Source organism: Mustela nigripes, chromosome 4 (genome assembly GCF_022355385.1).
Source record: "Mustela nigripes isolate SB6536 chromosome 4, MUSNIG.SB6536, whole genome shotgun sequence".
Lineage (NCBI taxonomy): Eukaryota > Metazoa > Chordata > Mammalia > Carnivora > Mustelidae > Mustela > Mustela nigripes.
In genome coordinates, this window is record NC_081560.1 from 11432509 (window position 1) to 11449605 (window position 17097).

At 39.0% G+C, this 17097-nt stretch overlaps 1 protein-coding gene across 1 annotated transcript; it reads left to right on the top strand.

Moving 5' to 3' along the window:
* Window positions 1-693: 693 nt before the first annotated feature.
* On the top strand, window positions 694-1638 carry LOC132014885 (olfactory receptor 9A4). Its single transcript, XM_059395581.1, has one exon. The coding sequence runs from the start codon at window positions 694-696 to the stop codon at window positions 1636-1638; it is 945 nt and encodes a 314-aa protein (XP_059251564.1).
* Window positions 1639-17097: the final 15459 nt, after the last annotated feature.

A 17097-nucleotide genomic window follows, 5' to 3' on the forward strand; every position in this document is an offset into this window, starting at 1 on the left:
TATTGTTGTCAGTGCCAGGTGCCACTTTAATTCCTTCCCAACACTTTTCAGGGTATATGGAATTAGAGAAAAATGATTCTGCCCTGGGACATTATCTCAAGCTCCAGAGTTCTCATTGTAGATCACTGATGCTCTGTACAATGGAGGTTTATAATCTGGGGAAAGCAAGGAAGTTGGTCTTAGATGTTGTTCCATTTTTCTACTGCCCCAAGATGGGTCTATACAGTACCAGTATGGATGCAGCATAGGGTTTGATGTTCTGTGTTTTGGACATCACTGAGTACACCATTATGTCATCATGCTACATGCCCACAATAAGAAGTGAACAATACAGGATTGGAGAGACTGATCAACTCATATTCACAGCTCGCCAGTTTAAACAGACTTATCCTCTGTCTCTCAAGAGAAGGCACATCCAGTGGAGTAAAACGATGGAAAGTTTTCTAATCCCCAATAGTGATGAAGAAGTCTTTGCCTTATCAAGACAGAAAGTCTTGAGGTAGGTTGCATGTGTCCACATTCAGGTGTGGCCTTGTGCAGAGTGGGAGCAGTAGGGACATGTTACTTGATCTTCTGTTGGAAATAGTTTGTCATCCTAACCTGCCTTCTTTTTCTTTTGAGAGCAGGGCCATGTGGAGCCATGTTACCAATCTTTGATCTCTAGGTTTTACAAGAAGCAGAAACAAGGACTAAATGATGAGCAATCTGTCTAGTGCCACCGAGTTCTGCCTTCTAGGATTCCCAGGGTCCCAAGAACTACACCACTTTCTTTTTGCTGTATTCTTTTTGTTCTACTTGGTGACACTAATGGGAAACACAGTCATCATTGTGATTGTGTGTGTTGATAAACGTCTGCAGTCTCCCATGTATTTCTTCCTTGGTCATCTCTCTGCCTTGGAGATCCTGATCACATCGATCATCGTGCCCATGATGCTTTGGGGTTTGCTGCTCCCTGGGATGCAGACAATATCTTTGGCTACATGTGTCACTCAGCTCTTCCTGTACCTTGCTGTGGGGACCACAGAGTTTGCATTACTGGGAGCGATGGCTGTGGACCGTTACGTGGCTGTCTGTAATCCTCTGAGGTACAATGTCATTATGAACAGCCGCACCTGCATCTGGGTGGTCATTATGTCATGGATGTTTGGGTTCCTTTCTGAAATATGGCCTGTCTATGCTACATTTCAGTTAACCTTCTGCAAGTCAAATCTGTTAGACCATTTTTTCTGTGAGCGGGGGCAGCTACTCAAATTGTCCTGTGATGACACACTTTTCACAGAGTTTGTTCTTTTCTTAATGGCTATTGTCATTATCATTGGCTCTCTGGCCCCAACAATTGTCTCCTATACCTACATCATCTCTACCATCCTCAAGATCCCCACAGCGTCTGGCCGGAGGAAAGCCTTCTCTACTTGTGCCTCTCATTTCACCTTTGTTGTGATAGGCTATGGCAGTTGCTTGTTCCTCTATGTGAAGCCCAAGCAAACACAGGCAGCAGAATACAATAAGATAGTTTCCCTGTTGATTTCTGTGTTAACTCCTTTCCTGAACCCTTTCATCTTCACCCTCAGGAATGACAAAGTCAAAGAGGCCCTTCGGGAAGGTATGAAACGCTGCAGTCAACTCCTCAAAGACTAGACCTCTCTGCCTACGTTTTGGGTAGTAATATCCTCTATAGGTTATTCAGCAACCTAGAAAACCCTAGCCATGGAAGGAGACAAGGCAGAGAAAACTGAAACCCATTCTCTGCCCACTAGAATCCCATTCCTGTTTCTGATGATTCCACTATTGAACTGAGGAAGCATAGCCTTGGGAAATTGGAGGATTAGAGAAAAGAAATAGACATACTGTTGTAGGTTTCCATGACTCAGTGAATTTGCCTATAATCTGTTATGAAGATGTATTTCCTAGGGGTTAAGGAAGTGGAAGGAAGGAGAGGGGAGTCATCTGGCATAATCAGAGTACCAAGGGAGAGATGCTTATTTTGTTTCTTTATCAACTAATGTGGGGTTTTTCATAATTTTTATGCAATTTCTTGGTGATATGACTGAAAGCACTTTATTTACTTTATTCTTTTCAGCATAACAGTATTCATTGTTTTTGCACCACACCTAGTGCTCCATGCAATCCATGCCCTCTCTAGTACCCACTATCTGGTTCCCCTGACCTCCCACCCCCGCCCCTTCAAAACCCTCAGATTGTTTTTCAGAGTCCATAGTCTCTTATGGTTTACTTCCCCTTCCAATTTCCCTCAACTCCCTTCTTTTTTACATAATTCTTTGGAAGATTTTATTTATTTATTTATTTATTTATTTATTTATTTACTTACTTACTTACTTATTTATTTACTTGGCAGAGAGAGATCACAAGAGAGAGGCAGGCAGCAAAGAGGGGAAGCAGGTTCCCTGTTAAGCAGAGAGCCTGATGCAGGGCTCCATTCCAGGACCCTGAGACCATGGACTGAGCTGAAGGATGAGGTTTAACCCACTGAGCCAAGCAGATGCCCCTGACTGTACACACTTTAAATATTCTATGATTCTCCTCTTCTCTCGTGGTCTATCATGTTATCTTGGTCCCATTGTTACTGCAAAGTAAATACAATGTTATATACCTTTTGCCACAGCACCAATGTGGAGTGGTGATAAGGGGATTGGGATAATTTCTTTTAGTAAGTTTTGGTGATGTGAAGGTATGAAATCTTTTGGCGTATGTGGGGATTGAGACAAATAAGAATTAAATGACTTCAGTCTAGAGAGAGAATCCTGTGTTTTATAGCTGCTTAAATCAATGTCTTAAATATGTCTTTGAGACTGCTCCCAGACCCAGACTTCAGCCATCATGATGCCTTTGGTTCTTTGTCTCCCAAATCCAAGTGTCCCAGTACCTTGCCATAGATCTTCTCTGTGGGGGAGCATCAAAGGAGTGAGCAGCTACCCTCCTAACTGGCAGTTCTTTACGAATTCCAGGGCATGGTTTCATGGCAATGCAGTTGTAGGTAGTTTGTAAGGTTAGAGGAAGGTCATTGAGGGACAGTGTTGATGAAATGGTAACATCTCCTGGCAGCCCTGAATTGGCTGGAGATAATTGAGCCTCCCAGCAGTGGGTGATGGCAGTCCATAGGATGACAAAGAGTCTTATGTGAAGATGCCTTCCATTTGGCGAGGACCTGCAAGACCCCCAAGTGTGATGTAGTTGATATCACCGCATAGGGGCACAAAAACCAGCCCAAGCTCTGCTAGCCAACCAGTGGGTTGTGATGGGACTGCATTGGCTGGAGAAAGTGTTGAAGACTGACACAAAGGGATCCTCCACCCCAGGCTCATTTCCTGTGGTCTGCTCTCCCTAGAAAAATACCATGTTTTCTCCTTAAGTACTCCAGAGAGGATGTCTTTTCTAATCTACACAAGGCTTTGCACAGCGTATGTTGTCTCTGGGCTGGTAGAGGCAAATTAGGAGGACAGAAAAGAGCCTCACTGTCCTCAGGTATGGTGTCTTTGTTTTTTTCAACTGTCATTCCCCACACCTCTTGCTCCCTGTCCTATCACCCTTTGTTCATCTACCAACTATCTTCTTTCTTTTTGTTCTCTCCCTTGTCCTTGAGCTCTTCTGTTCTTTCTCCTTCTTTCCCTTTCCCTTGTTTCCCTTTCCCCTCCAATCAATCTCTGACCTCCCACTGGTAATGTTTTCTTCTTCTTGCCCTTCTCCTTCAGCAGCATTTCTATTCCCCTCCTGCATCTCAGGGATGCTGTGTTCTAAACTGCCTCTCTGAATGACCTTGCCTATGAGAAGAAAAAGAGAGTTCCTGGTGAAGAAACTAGTGATGGGGCATTAAACATCTCCTATATCAAAGACAATGTTCTTCTGCTTGGCCTTTGATTCTTTTTAATTTTATTCATTCATTTGATAGAGAGATCACAAGTAGACAGAAAGGCAGACAAAGAGAGAGGGGGAAGCAGTCTCCCCGCTGAGCAGAGAGCCCAACGTGAGGCTCCATCCTAGGACCCTGAGATCACAACTCCAGCCAAAGGCAGTGGCTTGACCCACTGAGCCACCCAGGTGCCCCTGGCCTTTGATTTTTGAAAAAGGAACATTACTATCTGTGTTACTATCTGTGTAACACTATCTGTGTTACTATCTGAACATTACTATCTGTCTACTTGGGTTGCCATAATAAAACACTATACATTTGTTGGCTTACACAAGAGAAATTTATTCCTCATAGTTTTAGAGACTCTCAAATCCAAGATTAAGGTTAATGACAATTGAGTGTCTGGTGAGTGCTTTCTTCCTGACTTGTAGATGGCCATCTTCTTTCTCTGCCTTTAACTGGTGTTTCCTTGTGTGTTTGGGGTGAGAGAGCAAGTGAGATCTGGTGTCCTTTCTTATAGGGAACAAAATCTCATGTGATCAGGCCTCACTTAATCACTTATTTTCAAATATATTTACTTCTTAAGGGTCCCCATCTCCCAGTGCAGCTTTAGTGGGTGTCAGGGTTTCAACATATGGATTTTGAGGGAACAGAGACCTTTAGTTCTGAATACTGTCACTGTGCCCCTGCTCTGTAATCCAAGCTTATTTTCAACGTGGATGTCTACTCCATGTTCACACTGGAGGTTCTAATTTCCTAAGATGCAGGTATCTCCTACACAAAAATGAATTCAGGGATGCCTGGGTGGCAAAGTGGGTTAAAGGCTCTGGCTTTGGCCCAGGTCATGATCCCAGGGTCTTGGGATCAAGCCCTGCATCAGGTTCTCTGTAGGGAGCCTGCATTCCCACCCCTCTGCCCCCACTGCCTGCCTCTCTGCCTACTTGTGATCTCTGTCTGTCAAATAAATAATTAAGTCTTTAAAAAAACTGTATTCAGATGCCTCACACCTCCCCTTCTCTGCTATGTACTCAATAGCCTCTTGCCTTATTTATCTTTTGTCTCTACTCCTCACAACTAACAACTGAGTATGTATATAATCAGCTCAGGTATGCAAAAAGAAATATTAATTATAGACATTTATTTGAACTTCTTGTTTATGGAGTTATCCATACTCAAAATAAGTCCTATGTATATTTTGATATATGTCAAATGCAATGTATTACAGTTTTATTTGACTTACACATTGGCCTCATAACATATGCTTTGTGGTGTTAGTTACATGTTCAAAGTGAAAATTAAAACAAAGTTAGAGATGATGTTACTTTCAAATGGGAGAGGTCCTAATAGTGTCTCTTCTGGAAAAGTCCCTTGTTGACAATAAAATGTTTGCCCAGTTAGTGTCTATTACATATCTCTGAGAAGATATTCCCTTTTTCTGTTTTATGTCATACAGGTATTTTCTTATAACCAACAGTAATGATGCATAAATAATGGTATATATTATATAAATCAAAATATGAAATTTATTTTATACTAGTGTTTCTATTAGGAGATAAGGAAAAAGGAGTGGTATGTAATTAAAACTTTTATTTCTACTGCATAGCCACCAGAATATTTAGTTTTTTTTTTTCCAAATTGAAATATCTCCAGTGTTTTATTGATATTGATAAAGAGCTTTCAAAAAATAAACAGAAACACAATTTGACACAGGTTTGTATAATCCCAAATTTTGTTCTTAACTTCCTTGTTATTTTGTTCCATGAAGATGAGGAACTCCTTTCAATAAAGACACAGAATATAACTTTTATATCATTTGATTGATTTTTCTGTATTGAATATATACTACATAAGAAACTGTGTTGAATGCTCTGAAATCATATATATTGAAAGAATGAAGTATTGATTGCATACTAAGTATCTGGTAATTTCTGCATATTTTCATTCAATCCTAGCAATAATCTGTGAGGTAAGTAGTATTATATTCACTTAATAGATGAGAAAATGAAGGCCTAAGGAGTTTAAGTAACCAAAATTTGCTAAAATTTGCCAAAATTTGCTCAGTCATCAACCATATCACTTCCATCTAATTAGAAGAAAGAAAAACTCTAAGAATACTAAGTGTTGATATGAGTGCTGTGGAAAGAACCAAGATGCCCTTCAACGGATGAATGGATAAGGAAGATGTGGTCATATACACTATGGAGTATTATGCCTCCATCAGAAAGGACGAATACCCAACTTTTATAGCAACATGGATGGAACTGGAAGAGATTATGCTGAGTGAAATAAGTCAAGCAGAGAGAGTCAATTATCATATGGTTTCACTTATTTGTGGAGCATAACAAATAGCATGGAGGACATGGGGAGTTAGAGAGGAGAAGGGAGTTGGGGGAAATAGGAAGGGGAAGTGAACCATGAGAGACTATGGACTCTGAAAAACAATCTGAGGGTTTTGAAGGGGTGGGAGGGTGGGAGGTTGGCAGAACCAGGTGGTGGGTATTATAGAGGGCACGGATTGCATGGAGCACTGGGTGTGGTGCAAAAATAATGAATACTGTTATGCTGAAAATAAATAAAAAATTTTAAAAAATGAATGCTTGAGAATAGAAAATTCCATACATTTTTGATGGGAATATAAAAAATTATGACCCAAGTAATTAGATGATAGCACACTTAGGAAATATACCTTACATATATGATATGGCCTATTCTCATGTCTCTTGATTCCTTCTTTAGCTTTGTTGAGTCTACTGACAAGCTTATGAAAGGAATTATTTTTCCCTCTTGCGATTTTTTTTAATCTATAATACCTTCATTTGGTTCTTTCTTATAGTTTTTATTTCTCTGCTGAAATTTCTCATCATTTATGCATGTTGACCACCATTTCTACTACATTACTTCACATATTAATCATAGTTATATAATTTTTACATTCAGTGAATCTTTATTAGTATATCATTTTATTTATTTATGTATTTAGATTATAATATGCTTTATTTTTAAATTGAAGTATAATTAACATACAATGATATATTAGTTTCAGATGTACAATGTATTGATTCAACCATTCTATACATTACTTAGTGCTCACCACATTATGTGTAGTCACCATATAATATTATGACAATATTATTGACTATTCCTTATGCTATGCTTTTTGTCTCCATGACTAATTTATTTCATAATTGAAAGTTTGTACTTTTAAATCCTGCTTATCTATTTCACCCATCCCTCCACACATCTCTCCTTTGGCAAACACATTTGTTCTATAGTGATGAGTTTTTTTGGTTTGTTTGACTTTTTTGTTTGTTTGTTCATTTGTTTTATATTTTAGACTCCACATTTAAGTAAAATTATATGGTATATGTCTTTCTCTGCCTGACTTACTTCACTTAGTGTATTAGTTTCTAGATCCATCAATTCTGTCTCAAATGGCAAGAGTGCATTTTTTATGACTAATATTCCATTATATATATACCACATATTTATCCATTTATTTATGGATGGACACCTGAATTGCTTCTATATCTTGGCTATTATAAATAATGAGGCAATAAATATAAGGATGCATATATCTTTTCTAATTAGTGTTGTCATTTTTTTTAACATTTTTTAATTTATTCATTTGAGACAGAGAGAGAGCAAGTGAGCAAGAGCATGACCATGTGTTGTGTGGGGGGAGGATCAGAGGGAGAAGACGACTCCCCAGTGAGCAGGGAGCCTGATGAGGGACTTGATCCCAGGACCCTGAGATCATGATCTGAGCTGAAGGCAGACACTTAACCAACTGAGCCACCCAGGCCCCCCAGTGTTTTCATTTTTGGGGGGTAAATACCCAGTAATGAAATTAGTAGATTATATGGTATTTCTACTTATAATTTTTGAGGAAACTCCATACTGTTTTTTATAGTGGCTATACCAGTTTACATTCTCACCAATTGTGCACAAGCATTACTTTTTCTTCATGTCTTTGCCAACACTTGATATTTCTTGTATTTTTTTTTTTTATTTTAGTCATGCTGACAGGTATAAGGTGATATCTCAATGTGGTTTTGATTTGCATTTCCCTGATAATTAGTGATATGGGGCATTATTTCATGTGTGTTGGCTATCTGAATGTCTTCTTTGGAAAAATGTCTATTCAGGTTCTTTGTCCATTTTTAAATTAGATTATTTGGGTTTTTTGGTGTTGAGTTATATTTTTTAAATATATTTTAGGTATTAACCCCTTTGCAGATACATCATTTTCAACTATCTTCTCCCATTCAGTAGGTTGCCTTTATAATTTGTTGATGGTTTTCCTCACTGTGCAAAAGCTTTTTATTTTTATCTTTATTGATTGTTTTCTTTTTAAACTTTAAAACTTTTAAATTGTGTGTTTTTTAGGTAATGCTCTATAGCTCACCATATTCATCTTAACTTAGAATTGACTTCAGATTTATACTAACAATTCCAGTTAGCTATGGAAATATTACTCCTATGTAGCTCTCTTCCCTTCCTCCTTCTCTTACTGTTATTACATGTGTCTGTATAGTTGGAAACTTGGCAATATGTTGTTGTAATTATTACTTTATATATTTTTATTTTTTAAATGTTTTACTATATATATATATATATTATAGAACCTGGGAGAAAAATGGAGAGCTAGTATATATTTATAGTGTTTGTTACATTAACCTTATTTACGTTTTTTAGTACTCTTCATTTTTTCCTCTGATTCAAGTTGCCATTTGCTGTCATTTTCTTTCTCCAAAATAGCTCTGCCTCTGCCCATATCCTTCATGCTGTTGTTGGCAAATATATTATATTTCTTTATATTATCCATTCAATTGTACAAATATGTACTTATTGTTTTATACAGTTGCTTTTTAAATCAGTTAGTAAAGGCAGGGGAAGAAATATACACTTATACTGTCTTTTGGCATTCCAGAATTATCTTTATCAGTGCTGTTTCTTTGCATATGTATGGATTCTAATTACTGCATGAGATCATTTACTTTTGATTGGAAGAGGTTTCTTCAGTATTTCTTTCTTTCTTTCTTTTTAAAATTTATTTTATTTATTTTAGAGACTGTCGGGAGAAGGGACAGAGGGAAAAAGAGACAGAATCTCAAGCAGACTCCCCGCTGAGTGTGGAGACCAAGGCAGGGCTTAATCCCAGGACCCTGAGATCACATCCTAAGCCAAAATCAAGAGTCATTCATTCAACCAACGGAGTCATCCAGGTGCCGTTCTTCAATATTTCTTGTAAGAAGGGTCTGCTAGCCATAACATCTATTTTAGTTTATCTGGCAATATCTTTCTTTTACTTTCATTGTTGAAGGATAGTTTTGTGGATATAAGATTCTTGATCGACTAAGCATTTATTTGCTTATTTGTTTATTTATTGATTATTTAAGTATAGTTTACATACAATGTTTTATTAATTTCAGGTGTACAGCATAGTTATTGACCATATATATATATAAATATACATATATATATATATTTTTTTCTCCCATTCAGCACTCTGAATATAGCATCCGATAGCCTTCTGGTCTTAAATGTTTCAATGAGAAGTCAGCAGTTAACCTTATTGAGTCCTCTTGGACATGAGAAGTTTTTCTCTTTTTATCATTATTTTTTCCATCAGTTAAAAATCTACTGTTGAGCTCTTCTGCTGGTTTTTAATATCACTTATACTTCTCAATTCTTGAATTTCCATTTGATTTTTTTTTTTTTGAAGTTTCGATCTCTTTGTTGATATCCTGTATGGGGAGAGATTTTGCCAACATTTCTTTCTTTACTTCTTTTTTCCTTTGGTTCCTTGAACATATTTAAATGGCTTTCATATTTATAATGGCTACTTTGAAGTCTATGACTGTTAAATGTGATATCTGGCCCCTCTCTAACAAGATTCTGTTGTATGCTTTTCCTGTAGTGTATGTACACTCTTGTTTCTTTGCATGTCTTGTAATTTTTCATTGAAAACTAGACATTTTAGACATTTTAGATATTATATGGTAACACTCTGGATACTGGTACTGCATCTCAAGGGGGCTTGTTGCTATAGTTTGCTTGTTGATTTGTTTAGTGTCCTGCTGGACTATTTTAATAAGGTCCATTTCCCTGGCAATGTGTACCCTCTGGTGTCACTCCTTAGAGGCCACAGTCTTAAGCATATATAGTCTCCCTGATGAAACGGTGGTTTTAACCGTTTCTCTTTGTCTGTCTCTTTCCCTGATCACACCCAGTTATAGGGCTCTACTAATTGTTAGCTAATTCTTCTATTGTCTTTGACAATGTCCTGGGGCATAAATTGCTTCATAGTCTGATCCAATTAACTTGGGATTCCTCTACACAGGTAATTTTTGAGGTCAGAGTTTGACATTTATTCTGACCCTAGGAAGATATTCCTTACCTGTCTCTTTCTATGTTTCTCTCTGTTAAACTAACTTCCCTATACTTTTCTTTGTATCCCTCATGAAGTTACCGGACTCGGACTCCTCCTTTGCTCACCACTAAAGCATTTATTGTTTTTGAAAGAACCCTTAGGCTTGAACTTCCTCACACTGTTTCAAATACCTTCAGAGCTGGCTCTCTCCTGGGAAAAATATCTGAGCCATGACTGTGTAACTGAGATTGTGGACAGTGGTGCAATCCTTTCTAAGTGATACCCCTGCTTTAGTTGCAGGGTGCTGGGCAATAGCAATCGTTGTTGAACTTCTTGACTTGCCTCACCTGCTTTGGAAACTCTGTCTTATGAGTGAGCTTGTGGAAAGGTGATTGGAGCCCTCATATTCTCAGCTGAGGTCGAGCCTCTGCTCTATGAATGGAGACTGAATAAAGCAGGTCATCCCAACCAATTTTCTGCACTGTCCTAATAATTTGCATCTGCAACATGTAGCTGTGGAGAAGGAAGAGGCAGACCCCTGCCTCTTTTGGGAAAGTGTCATAGCCTTTAACTTGAAGCTGGGTGTAAGGGAGCCCACTGTTTTTGGCTATACCTTCCTGGAGTGATGTTTCCATCATACTGAATTGGAAAGAGGGAAGAAGGTGTTGGGTCATGGCTCAAGTGTCACTGACTCTTGCTGTTTTGGCCAGATTCTTGAATAAACATTTCTTCATCTGACATATGCCTTTGGTACAATTTACAGGGACTTTACATGTTTTTTTAAATTATAATTCCCACAAATTGTGCTAGTTTAACTAGCCAGTCAGTCTGCAGAGTTCCCTGTTAATCATAGTTGTTTTAAGATCTCTTATTGATAGTTCCAATACATGTATCTGCTCTGAGTTTAGTTATGTGACTTTTTCTCTTAAAAATATGTCCTCTGTCTGTGTGTGTCTCATATGTTTTTAAATTAAATGCTATACACTATATGTAGAACAGTTAAATTTGGGGTAAATAGTATTTAGATAGTATTTATGCCTGAAAATAGACAACCCTCTTCTTTGGTCCAGTTGTCAGTTTGAGGGGTTCAGTTAACATGATGAGGAAGTTGAGCTGGATTGGGGGTATTTTGTTGCCTTTAGTGAAGCAGATGCTTCAAATTCCTTTAGTGGTGGGCTGCTGTGTCTTGATCTTAGAGTATCTAGACTGGATATGTACATTATTGGATTTAACAGAATACAGTAATCACCTTGATACTTTAGATTTGTAAAATGTTTAAAAATCTTCACAATACTGTTACAACTGTTTTTGACATTGTTTACCATTCCTTGCTCTAGCCATAGGTATATTTGTATGAGGGATAATCCCCTATGTCCTGGCCATTGTCCTCTTCTCTCTAGCTTTGGTGAAACACTTTTTTAGTACCCTTTCCCCCAAATTTATTTTCTGTTAAGCTCAAGGCCACAAGTGTGCATGCCTTAAAACAAGGTTTCCCACAAAATTACCCATTTATACCAATGTACTTTTTATTTCCCTAGACTTCCAGGCATCTTCTTCCATATGATTAACACTAGATACCATTCTTTGAAAACTGACCAGGTTTTAAGTCTGTTTTCTCTTCTTCACCACTAAATAAGGTCTTCTGTTTTCTAGAATTAAGGGAGTGGGATTAAACTTAAAAAAAAAAAACTTACTTTTATCTTCTATTCATTTTTAAGAATAGGGTGTTAAAAAATGTGCTGAAGACAACAAAAACTGTTCTACCTTTATAAAGATTAATCAGGCTCTAACCTTACACATGCAAGCAAATAAATAATTTATCTACAACTTCCTAGAAATTTGCTTGTTGTTGGAATCTTCTCTCTAGTTACTTAAGACAATCCCATTTGTATATGAGATCTGTCTCTCACTAGATATTAAAAAAATATGTCTTCTCTTAAGTGACTTTTGGGAAGTTGTTGTGGAAGTGTTGGCACCCCCTTCTCAGCATCTCCTCTACCAGCTCACTGAACCTGTCCCCCAGCTACTGTGAGAGTTGCCTGCAGCCAACTGCTCCTACTTCAGAGAATTGCCCTTGGCTTGACAGGAGCCCACTCATACAGGAAGTTTATAACCTACCCTTCTCCAGAGAAAAACTGACTGACAGGGAGATAAAAAAAAAAAAAAAAAAAAAAAAAAAGCCATTACATTTGTCTCAACATGAGACCAACTCTATGGAGCAATTCCTTTGTCAAAAGTCCTATGGGACCAGGCTGAACTAGTCCCCAGTTGAGACATTTTTTTTTTTAAGGTTTTATTTATTCTTTAAAAGGTTTTATTTATTTATTTGACACAGAGAGAAATCACAAGCAGGCAGAGAGGCAGGTAGAGAGAGAGGAGGAAGCAGGCTCCCTGCTGAGCAGAGAACCTGATGCAGGGCTTGATTCCAGGACCTGGGATCATGACCTGAGCCGAAGGCAGAGGCTTTAACCCACTGAGCCACCCAGGTGCCCCGAGACCACATCTTTAATTGGCATTTTTTCCTTGCTCTGTCCTGCTTCTCTTGCTCTCCCTTTCCAGAGAGCACTCCTACCATAAATCACTTCCTCAGCGATCCTTGTCTTAGACTATTTCTAAGGAATCCATTCCAAAGCAGTTGGTATTGGAAGTGGTCAGGAAAGCAAACACAAATGAGGGGTGTCTGGAGATGGATCACTTGTTGGTCAGATGTCAATCACTGACAGTTTCCATAGACCCTAGTAGGATTACAATGATACATTAAATGCAATTGTTAAGATTTTTTCACTCTGGTAGACTAGTATCTGAGAGGTTCATGGAAAATAGTAGCTGTAAGGACTATGGAATTTGGTATATTTTGTGAAGTGCCATTGTTGAGAAGAGAAAATGGCAGGCTCAGCTTTATTTAAAGTTATATGTGAGATTCCCAGAGCCCTCACAGGCAACATTAGAGAAACACTCACTTTCTATAGTCAGAGGACTGACAGAGTGAAGAACAGATACAGAATTTAATTATAAAAGTAATGTCATTTCAAAGAGGGCTCATTCAGCCTTGCCAACTCTCCTGTTCCAAAGATAAGGCCCTGATAGCAAATGAGTGGGACCCCTCAGTCTCAGTATGATGATTTTGAGGTAGATAGAGTTGAGATCTTTGAGCACCCAGATTCCTCTGAACTCTCTTGATCTGCAGAAATGATGCACTCCCCTGTTGGAAGATATGTTCCCACCCTTCCTTTAGGATTGTAAGAGCTCAGATAAGGCACAGGACTTACAAGACAATGCTATCTTCCTCAGGATCTGTATCCATCTCTTCTACTTCCACCAGATTCATAAATTAGATTTAATCTTCACATAAACTAGGGAAGAGCTTAAACTGCTCACAGAAGAGCAATACACATCAAAGTTTCTGCAAGAACTGACTAACATGCACTAGCAGGCACTAGAAAATCCTGCCCAGGAGTGAGTAGAGAGGGTGGTGGATCAAAGGGGTGATTGGAGCTTAAACCTGTAAAGAGAGAGTTTGTTGATACGGAGCCACTCTTCCATCATACAGGATTAAAACGTTCCCAAGAGTCCTGGGGAAAAATAATATATGCTATTTTCTGACTCATAGAATTTTGAAAAAAAGTGACAACCTTCATTAAATTAAGTAGAAATGCCAAAAATTGACTCCAAAGACTTAGAAGGAAGGGATCAAAATGCTTGGAAAAATAGAAATGTATCATGGGGCTATTATATAAGATTAAGAAACCACCCGTTGGCCATATGGCTTGGGAGGGAGGCTTGGAGAACACTCTACTCAGTATGGTCATAAAACTGTATGGTGAGGGAGGACATCAGTTAAGCCTGTTGTTAGGAGATGCTGTCGTAGAACTGGACTTCCTAGTGATAAGGGGATACAGGTAACCAGAATAGGAGAGGATACATGGCAGCACTTAACTGTCTGATGCAGAGTGCACCTACTTCTTGTATTAAGCAGCAAGGTCAAAATGGCAAGCAGGAGAAGTTTGAACTGCATCTTTGGATATGGCAAACAGAACACAGTGTTCATGGGATAAGATACCTGGCAACCAACGAGAGTACTGCTTAGTGTACATATCTGAAAGAAATCAAGAATGAAGGTGAAGGCTTAGATCAGCTACTCCAATGGAGTCATGATCCCTTTGCCAGTCTCCGGATTTGAACAGCTCCCATATCATATAAAAGGGTGTGGATAAAAGAACGTGAAACACCAGAGTGTGAAGCACCAGAGGTAGGACCTTACGATACCATAGCAAGTATATTCAGTGTGATTTCCCCAGACTTGCCCCTAAAGCCTGTAACCATTTAGGGCTGACCATCCCTAAAGAAAGGGGAATACTCAGATAAGAGCTTTAGGATATGGTATGAATTGAAGCTTAGACTCAGGGATGTAAAGCACCATCCCTTATTAGGGAAACATGTGGGAACCAGGTAAGTAATGGAGTTTGGGTCCAAATATCTCCGAGTGGTTTCATCTGTTTTTAACTTTTCTTCCTCATCTGTTTTCTTTTCCATTTTCCCTCTTTCTCTGTTCTCTTTTCCTCTCCTCTTCCACCCTTCCAGTTTCCAAAGTCTGTCTGCTCCTCCATCTCTGCTTTTCCCTCCCTCTCTCCCTCTTTCACACACACACACACAGACACACACACACACACTGCAAACGGATTCTCATTCTGCATCAGGTTCTATGCTCGGCTTTGAAGAGTCAGAGCTGAGGTCCAGTCTCTTTCATCACAGAGCTCACAGTGCAAGGAAGAAGGGGTTGAATCAAGCAGCAGCACACTGTACAGGATCCACCCACCCCAGAGTCATGCACAGGGGAGTATGTCAGCATAGAGGGAGAGCCTGCAACCCAGCCAGAAGGGTGTAAAATAGAGGAATGATTCCCAGAACCAATCATATTTGATTTCTTCCTTGAAAAGAAAAGTGAGCATTATCAGGCAGAAAATGGGAAATCCCCTTTGTTTTTATAATTGTTTTCAACTGGACCTGACTTCCATCAAGGTTAATCTCTTAGCATGTGTTCCTAGTCATGTTAAATGTTTCAGAGTGGATACTGCTGGTGTTCAATCAGTAATGAGAACATTCAGAGGCCATCTTGTAAGCATACACTTCCCCCTCAGAAGTTTGGATTCTAGAAAATAGCTGGCTTCTGCCAGGTTACATTATTTCTCTTTCACATATGAGCTAGCTTCCTAGAGCCTCCTGGAACACTCCAAGATGTGAGTAGAAAACTGCTCCAGTGAGGGAAGCTATAAAGGCAGAAGAGAAACTTTCCCAGGACCCCAGATTCTTTTCCTGAATCCTCTGTTGCCTTTGGAAGATGATTAATGGAGAATCATGAAATTTATTACCGGATTTAAGTTCATGTTTCTGCTTTACCATTTCTGAGTTGTGTGACCCCAGGTCAGATATCCAACCACCCTGAATCTTACAGGATTCACCACTGAGAAAGTTGGAGAAAATTAAAAATATGATATTTAAAGGAACAGGTACATATCAAATCCTCAGTCAATGCCTAAGGTGGAACTGAGATTATCGAGACTTTTCTTTTACATAATAATTGTCCAAATTCACATAGTTCACCCATGTTCATATTAGAAATTAAACTTGGGTCTGCCAGATTATAAGGCAGAAAATGGACTGAGGAGCAAAAGGCACAAGGCAGAGTATATACTGAACAGGCAGGTTCATGGTAACAGACACTGCAAATTGCTTAGGTTGCTTAGAAATCTGTGGAAATCAAGAAATGATTTGGTCAAATCATTTCAAATCATGGTCAAATCCTAGAAAGAATTTTCCAGGGAGGAGAAGTGTAGCTAAAATATGAAAGAAAACAAACAAAGAGAAGACTGTTGGTAGATGAAAGGGTCTGTTGATTGATCTATAGGCAGGACTACAGACTCAGCTTAGGATGAGACTTCTCTCAGGGAGCAGGCCTAACATGATGGGCACAGAATGCTGGGGAGGTTAGGGTCCGCAGTGCAGAGATAACCTCCACCTGACAAGCCTAGTGACGGTTGTTCTGCTCTTTTTAGGTGTATGCAATCTGTTTCTTTATAAGTGGGACACTTGAGGGCCAAGCCACAGTAAGGGAAAAGGGAACCACACCAAAAATGTTGCTGTGGTGACTTGGGGCCTCTTAAGAGAAGAAGGTGGTGTTGAAGAAGTGATGCTTCTAGAATATTGTGTGTGACAGAGGGAGGCAGCATGTAAGCTGTCTGGTAGACCTTGATGAACTACGGGGTGAATTATACAAATAAACATGTAGAAAGAAGTTGGTGTACCCAGTAAGGTGTTAGAAGTTTAGGGAGATTGAAAAACAAAACAAAACAAAACAAAACAAAAAAGAATTAGGAAAAGGCTGACCACATTTAGTGATATGATAAACTGGCCAATCCCTTACATGGGGTTTATAATCAAGATTCTTTTCCCTTGAGTTAAAATAAAAGTATAATATATTGGTGTAATTTCAAAAAGGAAATCGGAGGGATGAAGGAGATGGAGTTGATGGTGATTAGATATCAAGACAACATCATGAAACTTACAGAGGAAAAGAGACAGACAGCAGGGGACTTGACTGGGTTCAAGGAAATGACTCCATATTCAGAAGGATGACTCCATAGAGAAGCAAAGGAAGACTCATGGAGGCACAGCCTGGACGTGAGGAGCAGAGGCTGGGCTGGTGCATCTGGGGGGAGTAAACGTAAGCAAAATTCTGGGACAACTAGCTCAGCTGGCTGACAGTAGGACAGAAAACATGGGATCCAGTAGGAAAGGATAAAGAATGTCTCTAAATATCACAGACGCAGCAAAACTGTGCAAGAGTGAAACCGACTGT